Below are 14,300 nucleotides of genomic sequence, written 5' to 3' on the forward strand. Positions count from 1 at the left end.
GTCTTATTTTCTTTAGATAAATGTCATGTCATGTGTTGTTCTTCATCTGAAGTTCATTTTTAGACCGGTAAAGTCCAGATGATGCCCTGATTCATAGGGCCTTTGAACTGAAATAGAATGGGCTTTCTTTAACTCAGGACTGGGGAAGAGCAGGAGTGTTTAGTCAAAATATCAAACTGCATAAAAATCTAATAACTTAGACGAGTTAAACAGCACAATCTAACTTAAACAATTAGTTTTGTACCTTTATACAAACAGAATATGCAGTTCCATCATTTTCTAACCTTCTTTCCATTGGTTTTTCTGTCCACCGTAAATATGACGCATTACAGTCCAAAGTAATATTATTAAGATTTATTGAAGAATATAAAGTAGGTAAGTAAAACAGTGAAATGTACAGTTTTCCAGCCACAGAGAAACTGTGGAAAGCAGACGTGCACAGGAGCTGATCAAAATGGGCTTTAAACAGACAAGCAGATAAAATAACAGAGATTTAACTCAAATTGTCATGTTACAACCCTCTTTATTTACATTTACATTTCAATTTTACATATGACTTTTACTGTACTACAGTGATAAGAAGATATGTCTGTACAACCAATCAGGAAGCACCAGCAGAACCAAAGATAAAATCTAAATATAGACAGTGTAAGTGATGGACATTATACTGGAGAAACCTCTAGAGGATTTTCATCAAAAATGACAGCAGGTGGTGGGAAACATGGAAATAGAACTAAATCAGAAAGTATTTCACTAATATTCCTGGACATAGCTGCTGCCTTCAGCAGAGGCATTCTTGCTATGATTGGCTCTAAATCACCTCATCAGGTAGGTGTGGAGCAGGAGACTTAAGTTTTTCCCCCTCCTTTACATCACTGCTCACTGTTCATCCATTCTAGCTTCTCACCTGTGAAGGCAACAAACGTTTTTTTTTTCTTTTTTTTTTAGCTTTCGTCGCCCTGGAGCATCTTCTCAATCTCTTGATCCCATTGGTCGTCCTTGTGATCTGACTCAGTCACGACCTCATACTCCTGAAGTTCTTGCTGCAACTCCTTTTCCCAATCTGCAGACTCATCTGCATGTAAAAATGAGGGGAAACACGAGCAAAAAAAAATAAAAATTTTACTCTGTGGCTGAAAAATAAAATTCCTGAAAGTCCTCATCCACAAACAAGATTATCAGAATAAAAAGAGTAAATACTTTATATTTAGCATAAAAGATTACCGTATTTTCCGCACCATAAGACGCACCTAAAAACCTTACATTTTCACAAAGAATGGCCGTGCGCCTTATGTGTACACCATGATTCTAAAATCTGTCACTGATACCGCCATTTTGAATTTACCGCGGGGAGCGCCGAGCATTCAGCAGGGCATTAATCCCCCTCCGTATCAGTCACCGCTCTCCCTTCGCGCCGCTCACCGCCACGTTCTCTTTTGCCGCGCCTCTTCGGTCTCCGACATTGGAAAAGAATGTCAACTGGCCACTTCTGTCGCCCGCTTTGTGTTCGCTGTGAATCCAGAGTTAGGCCGATCCCAGCCATTCACTCTGAATGGGGCGAAGAGTGTATCGAGCTCGTACTTAGCGACTGAATCGTGTCATCATTAATGCTTTTGCCCATGTCCCAGTGAGTGCCTGTTCTTCAGTCTGAGATGGCTGATGCAGACCGATGTGTGGTTATAAGTTTATAAGTGTAAAAACGACCGACGATGTTGTCCTTGACCGTCGAACCATTTCCCGCTGACACAGGGACGTAATACATACACAACGTGGGCTGGCAGCGATAAACCAATCAGAGAACATTACATAATACGTACGCCTTACAATCAGGTGCGCCTTATGTATGGGTTAAGTACAGAAATGGACCCCATAAATGAGGGTGCGCTTTATAATAAGGTGAGCCTTATAGTGCGCAAAACAACGGTATTAAAAATAAATAAATCAATAGATTGTGACAATAAAGCTCACCATCAGAGGAAATGTTGTCCTTCTTGTCCAGGACCAGCTGCTCCATCTCTTTCCTCAGGTCCTCATGGTTGATGGCTGTTGAGTCGAAAGCATCACTGACAAACTCAGACACTCCGGGACTTGTTGAAATCTCCTCCTCTTCCTCCTGTGGTGGCTGCAATTCACACAGACAGGAAAGAAAAAGACAAATAATTGCTCTTGTTTGTCCCCCCCCCCCCCCCCCCCCCCCCTTTCTCTAGAACTAAAATGTCCATACTTGTAGTCATTTTACCTTCTGAATGTCACTGATGGCAACTGGAGGAGTTTTTGGTCTGACGTCTACGAAGAGAAAAAAAAAAAAAAAAAAAAAAAAGAATCAGACTGCAATAAGTTTTAAAATCATTAGCTGTTACTCTGCGATTTTCATTGTCGTCAGATCGTTGTATTGTTCACTTTGCAGCACACTTGTATTGTGATCGGGAGCTTTGAAGTCATAGCTTTTAAAGTGTGAAAATTATTATTTTATTTTTTTGTCAATCCTATGAGCCCTTGCAGACAACTGAAAAAAAAAACAAGACAATTAAAAGTGAGAGTAATTTCTTTAGCTGTAAAACTCTTTTCTGCCACAAGGAGTCTAACTGCCCCTGAATGACGTCTGGCAGACCTTCGTGTACAATCGAAGGTCTGGACCCAGGAAACCATGACTCCATGATCTAAACAACATCTAAAGGATTTGTGTCTCACGTGTTTTCTGAACTGAAGTTTCGTGCTTCGAAAGTCGAATGAAAACATTTACTTTTCATCTAAGTCATTAGTTTAGCAGTGTTGTAATTGCTACTGCAGTTGGGTTTTGTATGGACTTCGGTCGTTATGAATGTGTGATACGGTTTTCAGCATTTTAGTGGCTAAGAACGGCTTAAAGATTGAGCCACCACGAGTGAGTTTCCTATGAACTTCGCTTCAGCATGCCAGTCCTCTTATCATCAAAGAACAGTTTTAAGATCCCACACTTGACAAAACTGGACCGTGAGCACAGGTTTAGAACTTAAATGTCTCGTGCTGCCTTTGAGGGCAACTCTGACAGTCATCTTGCACCATCATCCCCTGCTCTCCTGCTCCGCCTCTCTCCCTGCTGTAGAGCATCTGTAAAAAAGCCTGACCGTTTAAAACGACTTCCTCTGGTGAAACGCCAACCCCGCTGTCCTCGCCGTCCTTCTGCTGCTGCTGGGCTGCCAGCGCTGTGAGCTGAGCTGACTGCTTGATCAGAGACACCCGGTAGAAATAATTCCTCCAAAACACCTCCTCCTTCACTCTGTAAAAACACAACATCACAGGACCCGAACATCGTCCTAATGTTGATTCCACCGTTAGATGGATGCAGGAGCAGGCATGTGTCGTTCATACGCACACTGACAAGGTTTTAAAAATGCTTACTGTTTAGGCACCAGGTCGAAGCGCATACGATTTAGGAGCTCGTCTTCCTCCAGCATTATAGCAGCCAGAGGATACATCTGCTCCATGTCAAAGAGGAACTGAACACCAGCTGGAGGGTCACGCAAGAAGTTCCGCTTGTCCTGGAATCAGTAGCCGGAGAGGTCAGTTTCTCCACAAAGGGCTCATTAGAAAGAAAACCTTGACATTTAGAGTATGACGTAATTGCTTACAGCGGACAGAGCGAGAATCTGCTGCTGGATTGTCTCCTCCTCATTGTAGCCGACCCAGGGAGGCACTGCTGCTTCTAGACCAACATCAGCACAGTGTTTTTAACCTTTTCATCTTTTACCATTATTGTCCACACTTGCCATCTCTTGCTCTTCAAAGCACACAGGACTGTGTACGACTGTGGGCTATAGAAACAAAGCTGAGGACACATTCAAACACACGTGTACACAGCTGGTTCTGCACAATGAAGTGGACAGGCGAGCTGTGAGGAGCTGAAAGGTATCATTGTCACTCTGAACATGGCTAGATCCCCACAGTAATCTCAAAGCCTGCTGTTAAGACTTTCAGTTTAAGTCTAAAGATGAAAAGACCTATAAGAAAAAAAAAAAAAAAAGAAGCTAAATCTTTGACCAGTTCTTTTTCCTGATGATATCAGACAGCAAAATCAGACACACACAAAGGCACAAAGTGTTGTGGCACGCAGTGCTATGAAGTACCTGAACATGGGCGTTTTTTGGATATAATTTTCAATTCAATTGCATGACCACAGGTGAGGACAGAGAAGCCCAAAACAAAAATCCTGCTTACATGACAGGTGCTCTCAGCTGACGTTCTGCTGTAAAAAGTATTCTTTTACAACCATCACATTCAGCTGGCAGGCCTGAATCTTTTCTTAATTCCTTTACAGTTGTCTTCTGACACTTTCTTTTTCTTTTTGTCAGTTTCTATTGTGTCGTCTGTTGTGGGAGTGTTGCTGTGTAGTTCTAATTAATAATGATAGGAATTGCATTGGTTGTATGTTGTGTGCAGAAATCATGGCAAGGACTGAGACTTCTGCCGAATGCAGGCACAATTCAGAATGACATGTGGTCATGATCAGCAGTTCCAGGCATTCTGAAGGTCTTGCAAAGTTTTCCTGGGACATCAGCTGCTTTTTTCCACACATTTTCAGTCTAGTCCGATTTTTTTTGTTTGGCTGTTCACATTACCTCTTTAAATATGGCCTGTCTACAGATTGCTGTGTGAACAGCTCACGCTCCTGAAGTGACCTGCATGCGCAGTTGATCATTGATGACATCACGCCCATAGACCACGCCACGATGGTGTTTACAGAAGCGACCATGGCAACGGCAACCGGTACTGCAGAACTGTATGGCTAAATGCTAAAAATCAGGGCTCTCAAGTCTCACGCTCACACGCCACACATGGTATTTCTCACCTGACAAAAAAAATAAATCTATATCATATACATTTCTCTGGCGCGCTGCTATCGCTACGGAAACGGCAGGAAACAAGCACGTCTCCCACGAGTCTGAGCAGAGCAACACTAACAACAACACTAATAATAATATAAGTAATGAAAGACCTGTCCACCCCCCCCATCCCGGCCAGGATTCTCACTCTTGCCTTCATTCATTACTTGAGAGCCCTGCTAAAAATAGTGTGTGGCGGCAGCCGGCAAATCTGTGAGATCATGAAGAAGGAAGAAAATTCAGAAGTTACAACTAATGAGTTGTAACATCTGAATTGTACTTAATGAATTGTACTCTGTTTTCTCTTCAACATTTTAATTTGTTATTTCATCAAGACTTTAGATTCCCAGACACCTTGATGAATGTTTATTCTGTTTCCACTTAACCACGAACTGCAGTACTTATACCCTTCTTACTAAGTTACTTAGGCATGTAAACTAAACGTATAGCATTAAACAAAATAAAAGGTAGATTCTGTTTTCACTTCTGAAATACCTGATTTTTTTGCCTTCTTCTCTTGAACAAATTTCTCTTGCTCTTTCTGGAAGTCTCCAAGAAATGTCTGCAAACAGAGCACACAGTGAGAGGAAAACAGTTTGAAGGGCAACATGGACGGACTGGCACTAATGTCAAAATGATAAAGCAAAATGCTGCCTTGAAAAAGAAAAGAAAAACAAGAACAGATACACATACGAAGCAAGAGCACTCCCCTTAAAGTCAAACAAGCCAGCGGTACAACATGCCTTGTCTATGATGCCGTCGATTTTCCCCTCTTCCACCGTCTTCTTGATGGTCTGAGCGGTCTCGACCATAGACTCTGAGATCTTCTTGGTGGCACTGGAGGCAAAACTGAAGATGAAATCTTCAAATGGAGGTGGACCAGAAGACAGGATGTTACAAACAGCATCAAAATATTGGGCCAGTTTTTTTTTTTAACTTCAAAACAAAAGAAATAAAAGAATAAAATGACACAATACATCTAGCAATCTGATATCCTCTTGTGGGGACTAAAACAAAAAACATATGAACGAGGCAGAAACATTTCTTGTATAACAGAAAAGTGGACTTCACTTCCTCACCTTAATTCACGTTTGACAAAACTTCATAAGAAACATTGATAAAACATTGGTTAGCTAATGGTGAAGAAAATATTCCTTTCTCACCTCCGATTCCTATGTTGTGCTCAGGGTTTTCTTGGTTCGCCTCTGGTTCTTTCTCCTGGTCAGCTGGTTGCTGTTTGTTTACCTCATTTTGTGCCTCCACCACTTTCTCTTCCTGCTCCACACTCAGGCTTTCCTTGTCATCCGACGTGTTCGTGTACGTCGGGTTTTCCAGACCCAACCACGTCCCCAACCCTTTAAACATGTTGGTCCAAACAAAACGATTGAGACAGGAGGTTACGAAGGAAAAATATCAATCTGAACAGTTCGAGTTTTTTATGCAACCAGGAACTAAATCGTCAGAGTTTCTTCTTCTTCTTTGCATGCTTTCCGGTAGTTGCGCGATACTGCCACCGAGTGGTCACAAGCGTGTAATGAATTAGTTGTTCCGTTTTCACTCCTCGAATAAAACAATAAAGTGTTCAAAACTTCATCAAATGTGTATATTATGGTTGTATTAACACAAAAATATGCAATGGTCGCAAAACACAAGCAATTAGTTATCTAATGAGAATAATTGTGTGCTTTTTAAAAAAGTTTTTTATCAAGGTAACGCTTTTTCAAGCTGTAAGACCAGCAGGTGGTGGTAATGAGCCGAGACTTGTTCTACGTCCCTTCCAGGAGGACAGACCGGCCGGCAGTTGGTGGCGCTAATGCTCTATGTTACCAAACCCCATTGAGTCAAACCGAAGAAGATAGACCGGTACACCGATGACAGGTAGTTTGGTGTCAGTGTTGTTGTCTACAATTTCATGTATTATTATATAGCTTTTGTTCATTTTGCTGGACAACAGTCTGGTATAGAAAACAGTGAAATCCTCGTTGTTTCTCTTCAATTCGATCTGAGCTGCTGGAACTGAAAGATTAGCCGTGTCGCTAACAGTTTTTCTTGTAAAGAATTGAGGATATATCAAACTCTTTGTAGAAATAATGATACTGTAGAAAAAAAATAGCGTAAACCTGTTATTTATAGAGAAAATAAAACGACCTCACCGCATTAATGTTAACTGAGACCTCGCGGGTCAATCGGCACGTTAAAATGAGTAATGTATAGAAAGTGAAAGTGTTTGCAGGAGTTACTTAAGGTGTCTGCTGATATAAAAACAACTTTTTAGACCACCAGGAACGAGTTGTTTGATGCGATGTTCAAACAATCACTGCTTTCTCATTTCAACCAGATCATTTGAAAATGCTCTTTTTTTCCAGTTGAAACATGACCACTCTCATGGTTTTTGATTTCGATCACACTGTGGTTGACGACAACAGTGACACCTGGGTGATCAAGTATGTAGAAAAAGTTTCATTACAAGACAATGAATCAGAATACCGGGAGATATCTTGAGATTTTTTTGGTTCACAATGTGTTTATTCACTGAGGATCATTTCGTCTGATCCTGTCCTCAGATGCCTTCCAGATCAGACTCTTCCCGACTCTGTGAAGAACTCCTACAGAAAGGGCCACTGGACTGAGTACATGGACAGGGTGATGAACTACATAGGTGAGAGTTATTTTTTTATGTTTGTGCTGTGTCTTTCTACCTTAAACGACCTGCTCAGTCGTCAGTTTGTATCTTTGTTCATTGATTCCAACAGGAGAGCAGAAGGTTGGCCCCAACAGGATCCGCAGTGTGATGGAGACCATCCCCTTCACAGCTGGCATGACAGACTTGCTGACATTTATATCAGAGAATAAAAGCACCATTGACTGCATTGTCATCTCTGACTCCAACACCATGTTCATAGACTGGATCCTGAAGGCGGCGGGACTCCAGAAAGCTGTCGACCAGGTTTTCACCAACCCGGGCAGGTTCAGTGAGTCGGGCTTCTTGGAGGTAGAGTGCTACCATTCTCACGACTGCCAGAAATGCCCCGTCAACCTCTGCAAGAGAAAAGTCCTGGAGCAGTACCTGTCAGAGCGGGCCGATGGAGGTACAAAGTACCAGCGGATCTTTTACGTGGGAGACGGTGGGAACGATCTCTGCCCTGCTTCCTGTCTGAGAGGAAATGATGTTGTGATGCCCAGGAAGGGGTACACTCTGGAGAAACTGCTGGCCAAACTTGCAGCACAAGAAGGTGACACATCTCTTAGAGCTCAAGTCATTTCCTGGAGCATTGGCACAGATATTCTCCAGGAGCTGAAAGCAAGTATACAGTCATAGTTACGGCCAGTGGATCGATCAACTTCTCAGTCATGATTGTACTTGTCGCACTTATCAATGCGAGGGCATACTGTCATTGTTATGATTTCCAAATTGTGACAGTATTTCTAACTTTAATGTTTTAGATAAGACTATTTATGATTTTTCTGTTTTGTTTTTTTTCAATTAAGCTCTGAAAAGGGAAAATTTGTTAGCAGGGAATTTTCTGTGGTGGTTTGGAATGGAGGCTTCTGAATCAGGCTGCAATCCATAGTAATCTCAAAAACAGTGTTTGTTCAAGATCTGAGTTTTTACCTGGTAGATAACCTAAAAAGCGTGGAGGTGGCCATTACTTCACATGAACAGTGTTAAGGGAAAAACACCTGAGATTGACAGTAGGTTGAGATTATTGGCACTAAATAAATGGTAACCCAAAAGAAATGTAGCATCGAATACGCTTCTTTCATAGCAGAAATCCCCCTAACACTCACTGGCCTTTTTGCAGACAAACAGTAATATTCAGACTACTGACCCTATTCTACATGGGACAGTATTTCAAGTTATGTTGTTTGTATGAGTTACATGTAGAATATTCAACTTAAATTTCCGTTTACATGTTACAGAGCAAAGTTTGAATAATGCGTTATGTCCATGTCACCGCTGCAGTGTTTTCACCCAAACCAAGGCTTTACTCAGGTTTCTGCCTCACTCAAAGGTGTGTCTCCATTGTTTCTGCAGCCTTCCTGTTGTGCAGCTGCTTTGCTCTATGACAGGAATAATCTAGTTTAATTCTATTATTGCTTACTGCGAATGTGAAGTTATTGGGAATAAGGCAGTCAGAAAGTACTGTTTAGATGGAAGAGTGTCATTCAGAGTGAGGTATTAATTGAATATTGGGATATTGCTGTACATGTAAACGTAGCCACTGGGCTGAGTAAAAATTATGCAGTTGTCTTTTTAAATAATTTTGGTCCTGTATGAAACGTGCTGTGAAAGTACAAGGCTTCACAGTTCAAGGGATTTTAACCATTTTTAGATAACCACAACAAGAGACAGCATACTTTGACCATGGCTGCATGAAGTAATTCAGGAACCAACTCTTGAATCTACACCAGAAGTTAATGTTAATGTCATCTATGTAACTCTGTAAGTAATTCTTTAAGTAATTCTGCTAACAAACAAACAAACCATACCTTAACCTCATAACCTTGTTCATGGAGGTAAGAAGATTTTAGCATCATCACAGCGAAATGGGTATTACTCACCTCTTCTGTTGCAGAATAGTGTGAAGTTTTGGATAAATATCTGTTCTTTATGTTTTCAAACTAGAGTCTGAGAAAAAAATGCTTTCATCTTTTTTTTTTTCATATTTTACTAAAAAGACACGGTGAATGGTAAGGTGTCTAAGTAGCGATTTTACAAATTGGGATTTTTTATTCAGTTTGAAGAACAAGATGCGAAAAATTAGGTATGTCTGTTAACACAAGGTTAAACTATTACGACTCAAAGCATGTGGGGGTGACAAGAAACTTGTTTCTAATGTTAGGACTCAAATCGCACTCTCTAGAATAAGAGCTCTCTGATCAATTCAATTCAATTATATATATATATATATATATATATATATATATATATATATAGTGCCAAATTACAACAAATGTTATCTCAAGGCATTTCAATAAAACGGTCCAATTCAAGCCAATTGGAGTTCAATTAATTGTAATCATAATCCATAACACAATTAATTAAATTCAAAATTAGTCCAATTCATACGTACAGAGCCAATTCAAAAACAATTTCCTGGCTAAGGAAACCAACAGATTGCACCAAAACTTCTCTTCGGTCCAATCTCCCGTCTTGAGCGTGCCTGAGGCGACTGTGGAGAGAAACAGCTCCCTTTTAACAGGAAGAAACCTCCGGCAGAACCAGACTCAGGAAAGGTGGCCATCCGCCTCGACCAGGTGAGGTTTGAGAGGACAGAAAAGAGGGGACAACAACCACTGTAACACCATTCAAATGATACCTGTTGGAACAGTGAAACACAAGTTAATGACAACAATAATGCCAAATGTATATAATGTGATACGAGAAATTAAACAGAAAAAAAGGAAGCAAAGTGAGGTAAGGTGTGTCATAGGAGGCCACCCAGCAGTCTAGGCCTATAGCAGCTTAACTATGGGATGTTTCAGGCTGACATAAGCCATCCCTGACTGTAAGGAAAGTTTTAAGCCTAGTCTTAAAGTTGGACAGGGTGTCTGCTTCCTGGACATATACTGGCAGCTGGTTTCACCTGATACCTGAAGGCTTGGACTCTAATTCTACTTTTAGAAACCTAAGGAATCACAAGTAAACCTGAAGTCCAAGAGATAAGTGCTCTGTTGGGAAAATATCTAGCAATTAGATCTTTAAAATATGAGGAGCTTGGTCATTAAGAGCTTTATATGTGAGGAGAAGAATCTTAAATTCTTTAAAATCTTAAATTTAACAGGAAGCCAATGAAGAGAAGCTAAAACTGGAGAAATATGATCTCCACCGTTAGTTTTCATCAGAACTCTGGCTGTAGCATTTTGGATCAGCTGAAGGCTTTTTAGAGAATTTGTGGGACAGCCCAATAATAAAGAATTACAGTAGTCCAATCTTGAAGTAACAAATGCATGGACTAGTTTCTCTGCATCACCCTGAAACAGGATGTTCCTGATTTTAGCAATATTACAAAGGTGAAAGAAGGCAGTCCTAGAAACCTGTTTTATATGTGCGTGAAATGATAAATTCAGGTAAAAAATAATAAGTTTCCTCACTGTAGTACTAGAGGACAAGGAAATACCATCTAGAGTAATTATATAGCTAGACAATTTCTCCTTGAAGCGCTCAGGTCCAAAGATAACAACTTAGGTTTTGTCTGAATTTTGAAGCAGACAGTTCTGAGTAATCCAAGTCTTTATGTCTTTAAGACATGCTCGTAGTCTGACCAGTAGTCTGTACTTATAGATAAGTACAAGTACAGAACCCTGTGGAATACCACAACTTACTCTGGTGTGCGAGGAAGATTCTTAATTTACAACAAACTGAAATCTATCAGATAAATATGACTTAAACTCTGTTGAACATATTTATCCACCACATCAATCTCCTGGCCTGCAGGAACTGTGTTGCCTCTTATCCTCTCTCAGTTCAGGTCTGGAAAATGACCTGCTATGGGCTACATTTCCCCCAAGCCTGAAAACAGCCAAGTGTGGGTGCAGAGGTCAGCTTTCTTCTAATACCACTTAAAAAAAAAAATGAAGAAAAAAAAGTGCCTCCCACACTGTAAATTAGTGACATAGAAGTAAACAAGATAAATTAAGGTATATAATGTTTTTAGCAAATTTACATACCCCTGGACCTTTTCTTTCTATGATATGCTTGACTCTGGCTCTGATCCAATAATCAACTTCAAAGATTTTGCAAAGCGCAACAAATAATTATGTGACACAATGAAATATACAATCACATTATTTTGGTCATATATTTGTGTTGAGAACCGCACTTAGCTTGTTTTTAAATTTTTCACTGCACACATTTACTTTTGTTGTAGCAAGAAAAGGACACGTGTTTCTCAGGAGAGTATGTTCTGTTCTATTCAACTATCCTTTTCGCTGTGGCAGCGAGGCAGCATGTGCAGTATTCAGACTTTAATTCAGCTATTCTTCTGTATATAAATCATATCTGTGCCTTTCCAAAATATCAGCAAAAACTGCTCATAGATGTGGTCGAGATCAGGAGCTAAAGATATTGCCAACACATAAATGTAACACCTTTATTATTGTTATTATTTTTTATTTGGCCCACAGGTTAAGTAAGATTAAACAAAATGATATTTCCAGGAGTGAAGTTTTGTCCTAGTTTTAAAAAAATGCAAGCTGTTGAATGAATTGTTTGTAATCTGTGTCTGTTTAATGCTGATGTAACTCTCAGTTTGAAACATTAACTACTGGGCTGTTTTCTCCCATCCACATCATTAAAGGAAAAAAAACATTAAGTGTTGTTGGTTTCATGTCTTCTTACTTAGACATAGGCAGCACACTTTTACTGGTTAGGTTTAGGCATTGCAACTACTTGGCTAAAATTGGCATCAAAACCTTCAGGTTTGGATTAGGAGAAGATCATGGTTTGGACTAATTCTTCATCAACTCACAGTATTATATAAAAAACATTTACTTAATCCTAACATTGACCTAAACTTTATCCTAACCATTAATGTCATCATACTTCTAATAATAAGATTTTATGTTATAAATAAATACACTTACACAATTTGTGATGAACTCTTTTTGTTCAAATAAAGTCTGTGCTGCTGATGACATAAATTACAACAATGAGATGCAAAATGAGCACAAATTCTATGTTTTCCTTAAAACTTAATGTACCCTGCGGTTATTGTTACTGTGTGGTCTACCCTGAAATCGTCAATGTCAATTTAAGAAAAGTTTTACATCTGTTCATGTTTTGCACAAGTAATAGAAGGAACACAAAGGAATAGTTCTGGGACTTTACCCAGGTGTCCCATTGCCAGTATATATATATGACTAGAGTAGTGGGTTTCCATACCACTTCAATAGCCACTTTGAAGGAAAATCAAATTTTCTTGGAAATGCATGCACTAGGAAACTTTTGTTAGTACTGTTATGATAGATAAGGTTTTACATGTAAATTCTAATGCTGTCAATAAAATCAGAATTGTCTGGAATCCATTTTTTTTGTTCTCTGAGTAACCAGCAGAACTATCCTGTTTTTCCTCAAATTTTCATTTTAGTGAGGGAAATACACTACAAATCCCTTGTTTGATGGTCTACTTTGGCTTTACAGACCTTCACAAACAGCTGAAACGAGTTTGTGATCAGAGACACTTATTACACGCATGCATCCATCCTTTTTCGAATACCTGCTTAATCCAATTCAGAGTCGTGGGGGGGGCTGGAGCCTATCCCAGCGGCTATTGGGCGAGAGGTAGGGGACACCCTGCAGGGTCCAGTCCATCACAGGGACAGACAGAGATAAACGTGACAAACAACCATGCACTCTAACTGTTACAACTAAAATGTATTCTTACTTTTGAAATGAATTAAATATTTGTTTACACTCGTGCAGTTCATGTACAAGATGAACTTTACAGCCATGCTTTGGATTCTGTTAGTCTGTTTTGTCAGCTAAACGCTAACACCAGCATGCTAACAAGCTTTCAATAAAGCCAACATGCTAATATTTAGCTGGGTTGCTGGGCCATGCAAGAAAAGTTTCACATACCAAAAGAAAGTTTAAGACTTTCAGAAATAATGCCATGAATAGTTTTCAAATGACGACACTAAAAGCCCATTTTTCTATATAAATCGATATTGGTGACTCATCTTATTGTTGAGAGACCACAGGACCACAGTTAGCCTGAGCAATAACTGTCTTCAAAATATGCTTATTGGCTAAAAGGCCTACGTAGTTTTTTGTTGAATATGCAAATTCTGTCTCACTTGACAAGTTCTTGCAGCTGCGAGTCTTGAGGCACAGTATTATTTTCAAATGCCTCTCTTTGATCTGCTGTGTTTTGGGTTGCATTGCAGGTATACATGAATTGGGAAAAAAAGCACCTGCCAAATTAAAAGAATGGAAATATGCTGTTGTTGCCCGAAAATTAAACATACGTTACTAAACTGGCATAAATGCATGGGGATTTGAAGACAAATTTAGAGTGTGAAAGTGGGCCAATGCAATCCAAGATACCGTTTGCGTAAGATCGAACCTGGTATTATGGTCCACGATTCATCAGGCTTTGTTTACCTTCTGAATCCACTCTTCTCTGTTACGAGGCTTTAACATCGTGTCACATCGGTTAGTTTTGTTATGTTTTTAGTTCTTGGTTTAGTCAATTGTTTTCCTTTGGTTTCCTTTGCCCTGTCATTACGTTCATCCACGTCACTTGTGTTTCGTTCTCATCTGCACTCCATCACTAATCATCCTCAGTATTTAGTTTCCAGGTTCCCCCATGCACACTGACAGATCCTCACCATCATTCACGCTTCAGTTTTGTCCTTGTTGTGCTTGCTCATGTCAGGTTTAGTCATAGTTCATAGTCAGGTTTTTTTTTCAGTTTAATCCAAGTCAAGTTTTTT

The 14,300-nt window shown here is 39.8% G+C and overlaps 2 protein-coding genes across 2 annotated transcripts; one reads left to right on the forward strand and one right to left on the reverse strand.

The window, feature by feature from the left end:
* Positions 1-503: 503 nt before the first annotated feature.
* On the reverse strand, positions 504-6,356 carry syap1 (synapse associated protein 1). The gene is made up of 9 exons (XM_072380998.1): positions 6,026-6,356; positions 5,606-5,724; positions 5,358-5,424; positions 3,612-3,685; positions 3,382-3,521; positions 3,108-3,259; positions 2,240-2,286; positions 1,969-2,122; positions 504-1,075 (listed from the first exon to the last, which is right to left on the reverse strand). Exons 1-9 carry the CDS (start codon positions 6,225-6,227, stop codon positions 945-947), a joined length of 1,086 nt encoding a protein of 361 aa, XP_072237099.1. The 5' UTR covers positions 6,228-6,356; the 3' UTR covers positions 504-944.
* Positions 6,357-6,642: 286 nt separating this feature from the next.
* phospho2 (phosphatase, orphan 2) lies at positions 6,643-9,428 on the forward strand. The gene is made up of 4 exons (XM_072380995.1): positions 6,643-6,740; positions 7,229-7,306; positions 7,427-7,521; positions 7,616-9,428. The coding sequence occupies exons 2-4, from the start codon at positions 7,236-7,238 to the stop codon at positions 8,179-8,181; spliced, it is 732 nt and encodes a 243-aa protein (XP_072237096.1). The 5' UTR covers positions 6,643-6,740; positions 7,229-7,235; the 3' UTR covers positions 8,182-9,428.
* Positions 9,429-14,300: the final 4,872 nt, after the last annotated feature.

Source organism: Leuresthes tenuis, unplaced genomic scaffold (assembly GCF_036924035.1).
Source record: "Leuresthes tenuis unplaced genomic scaffold, fLeuTen1.0.hap1 SCAF_2, whole genome shotgun sequence".
Classification (NCBI taxonomy): domain Eukaryota; kingdom Metazoa; phylum Chordata; class Actinopteri; order Atheriniformes; family Atherinopsidae; genus Leuresthes; species Leuresthes tenuis.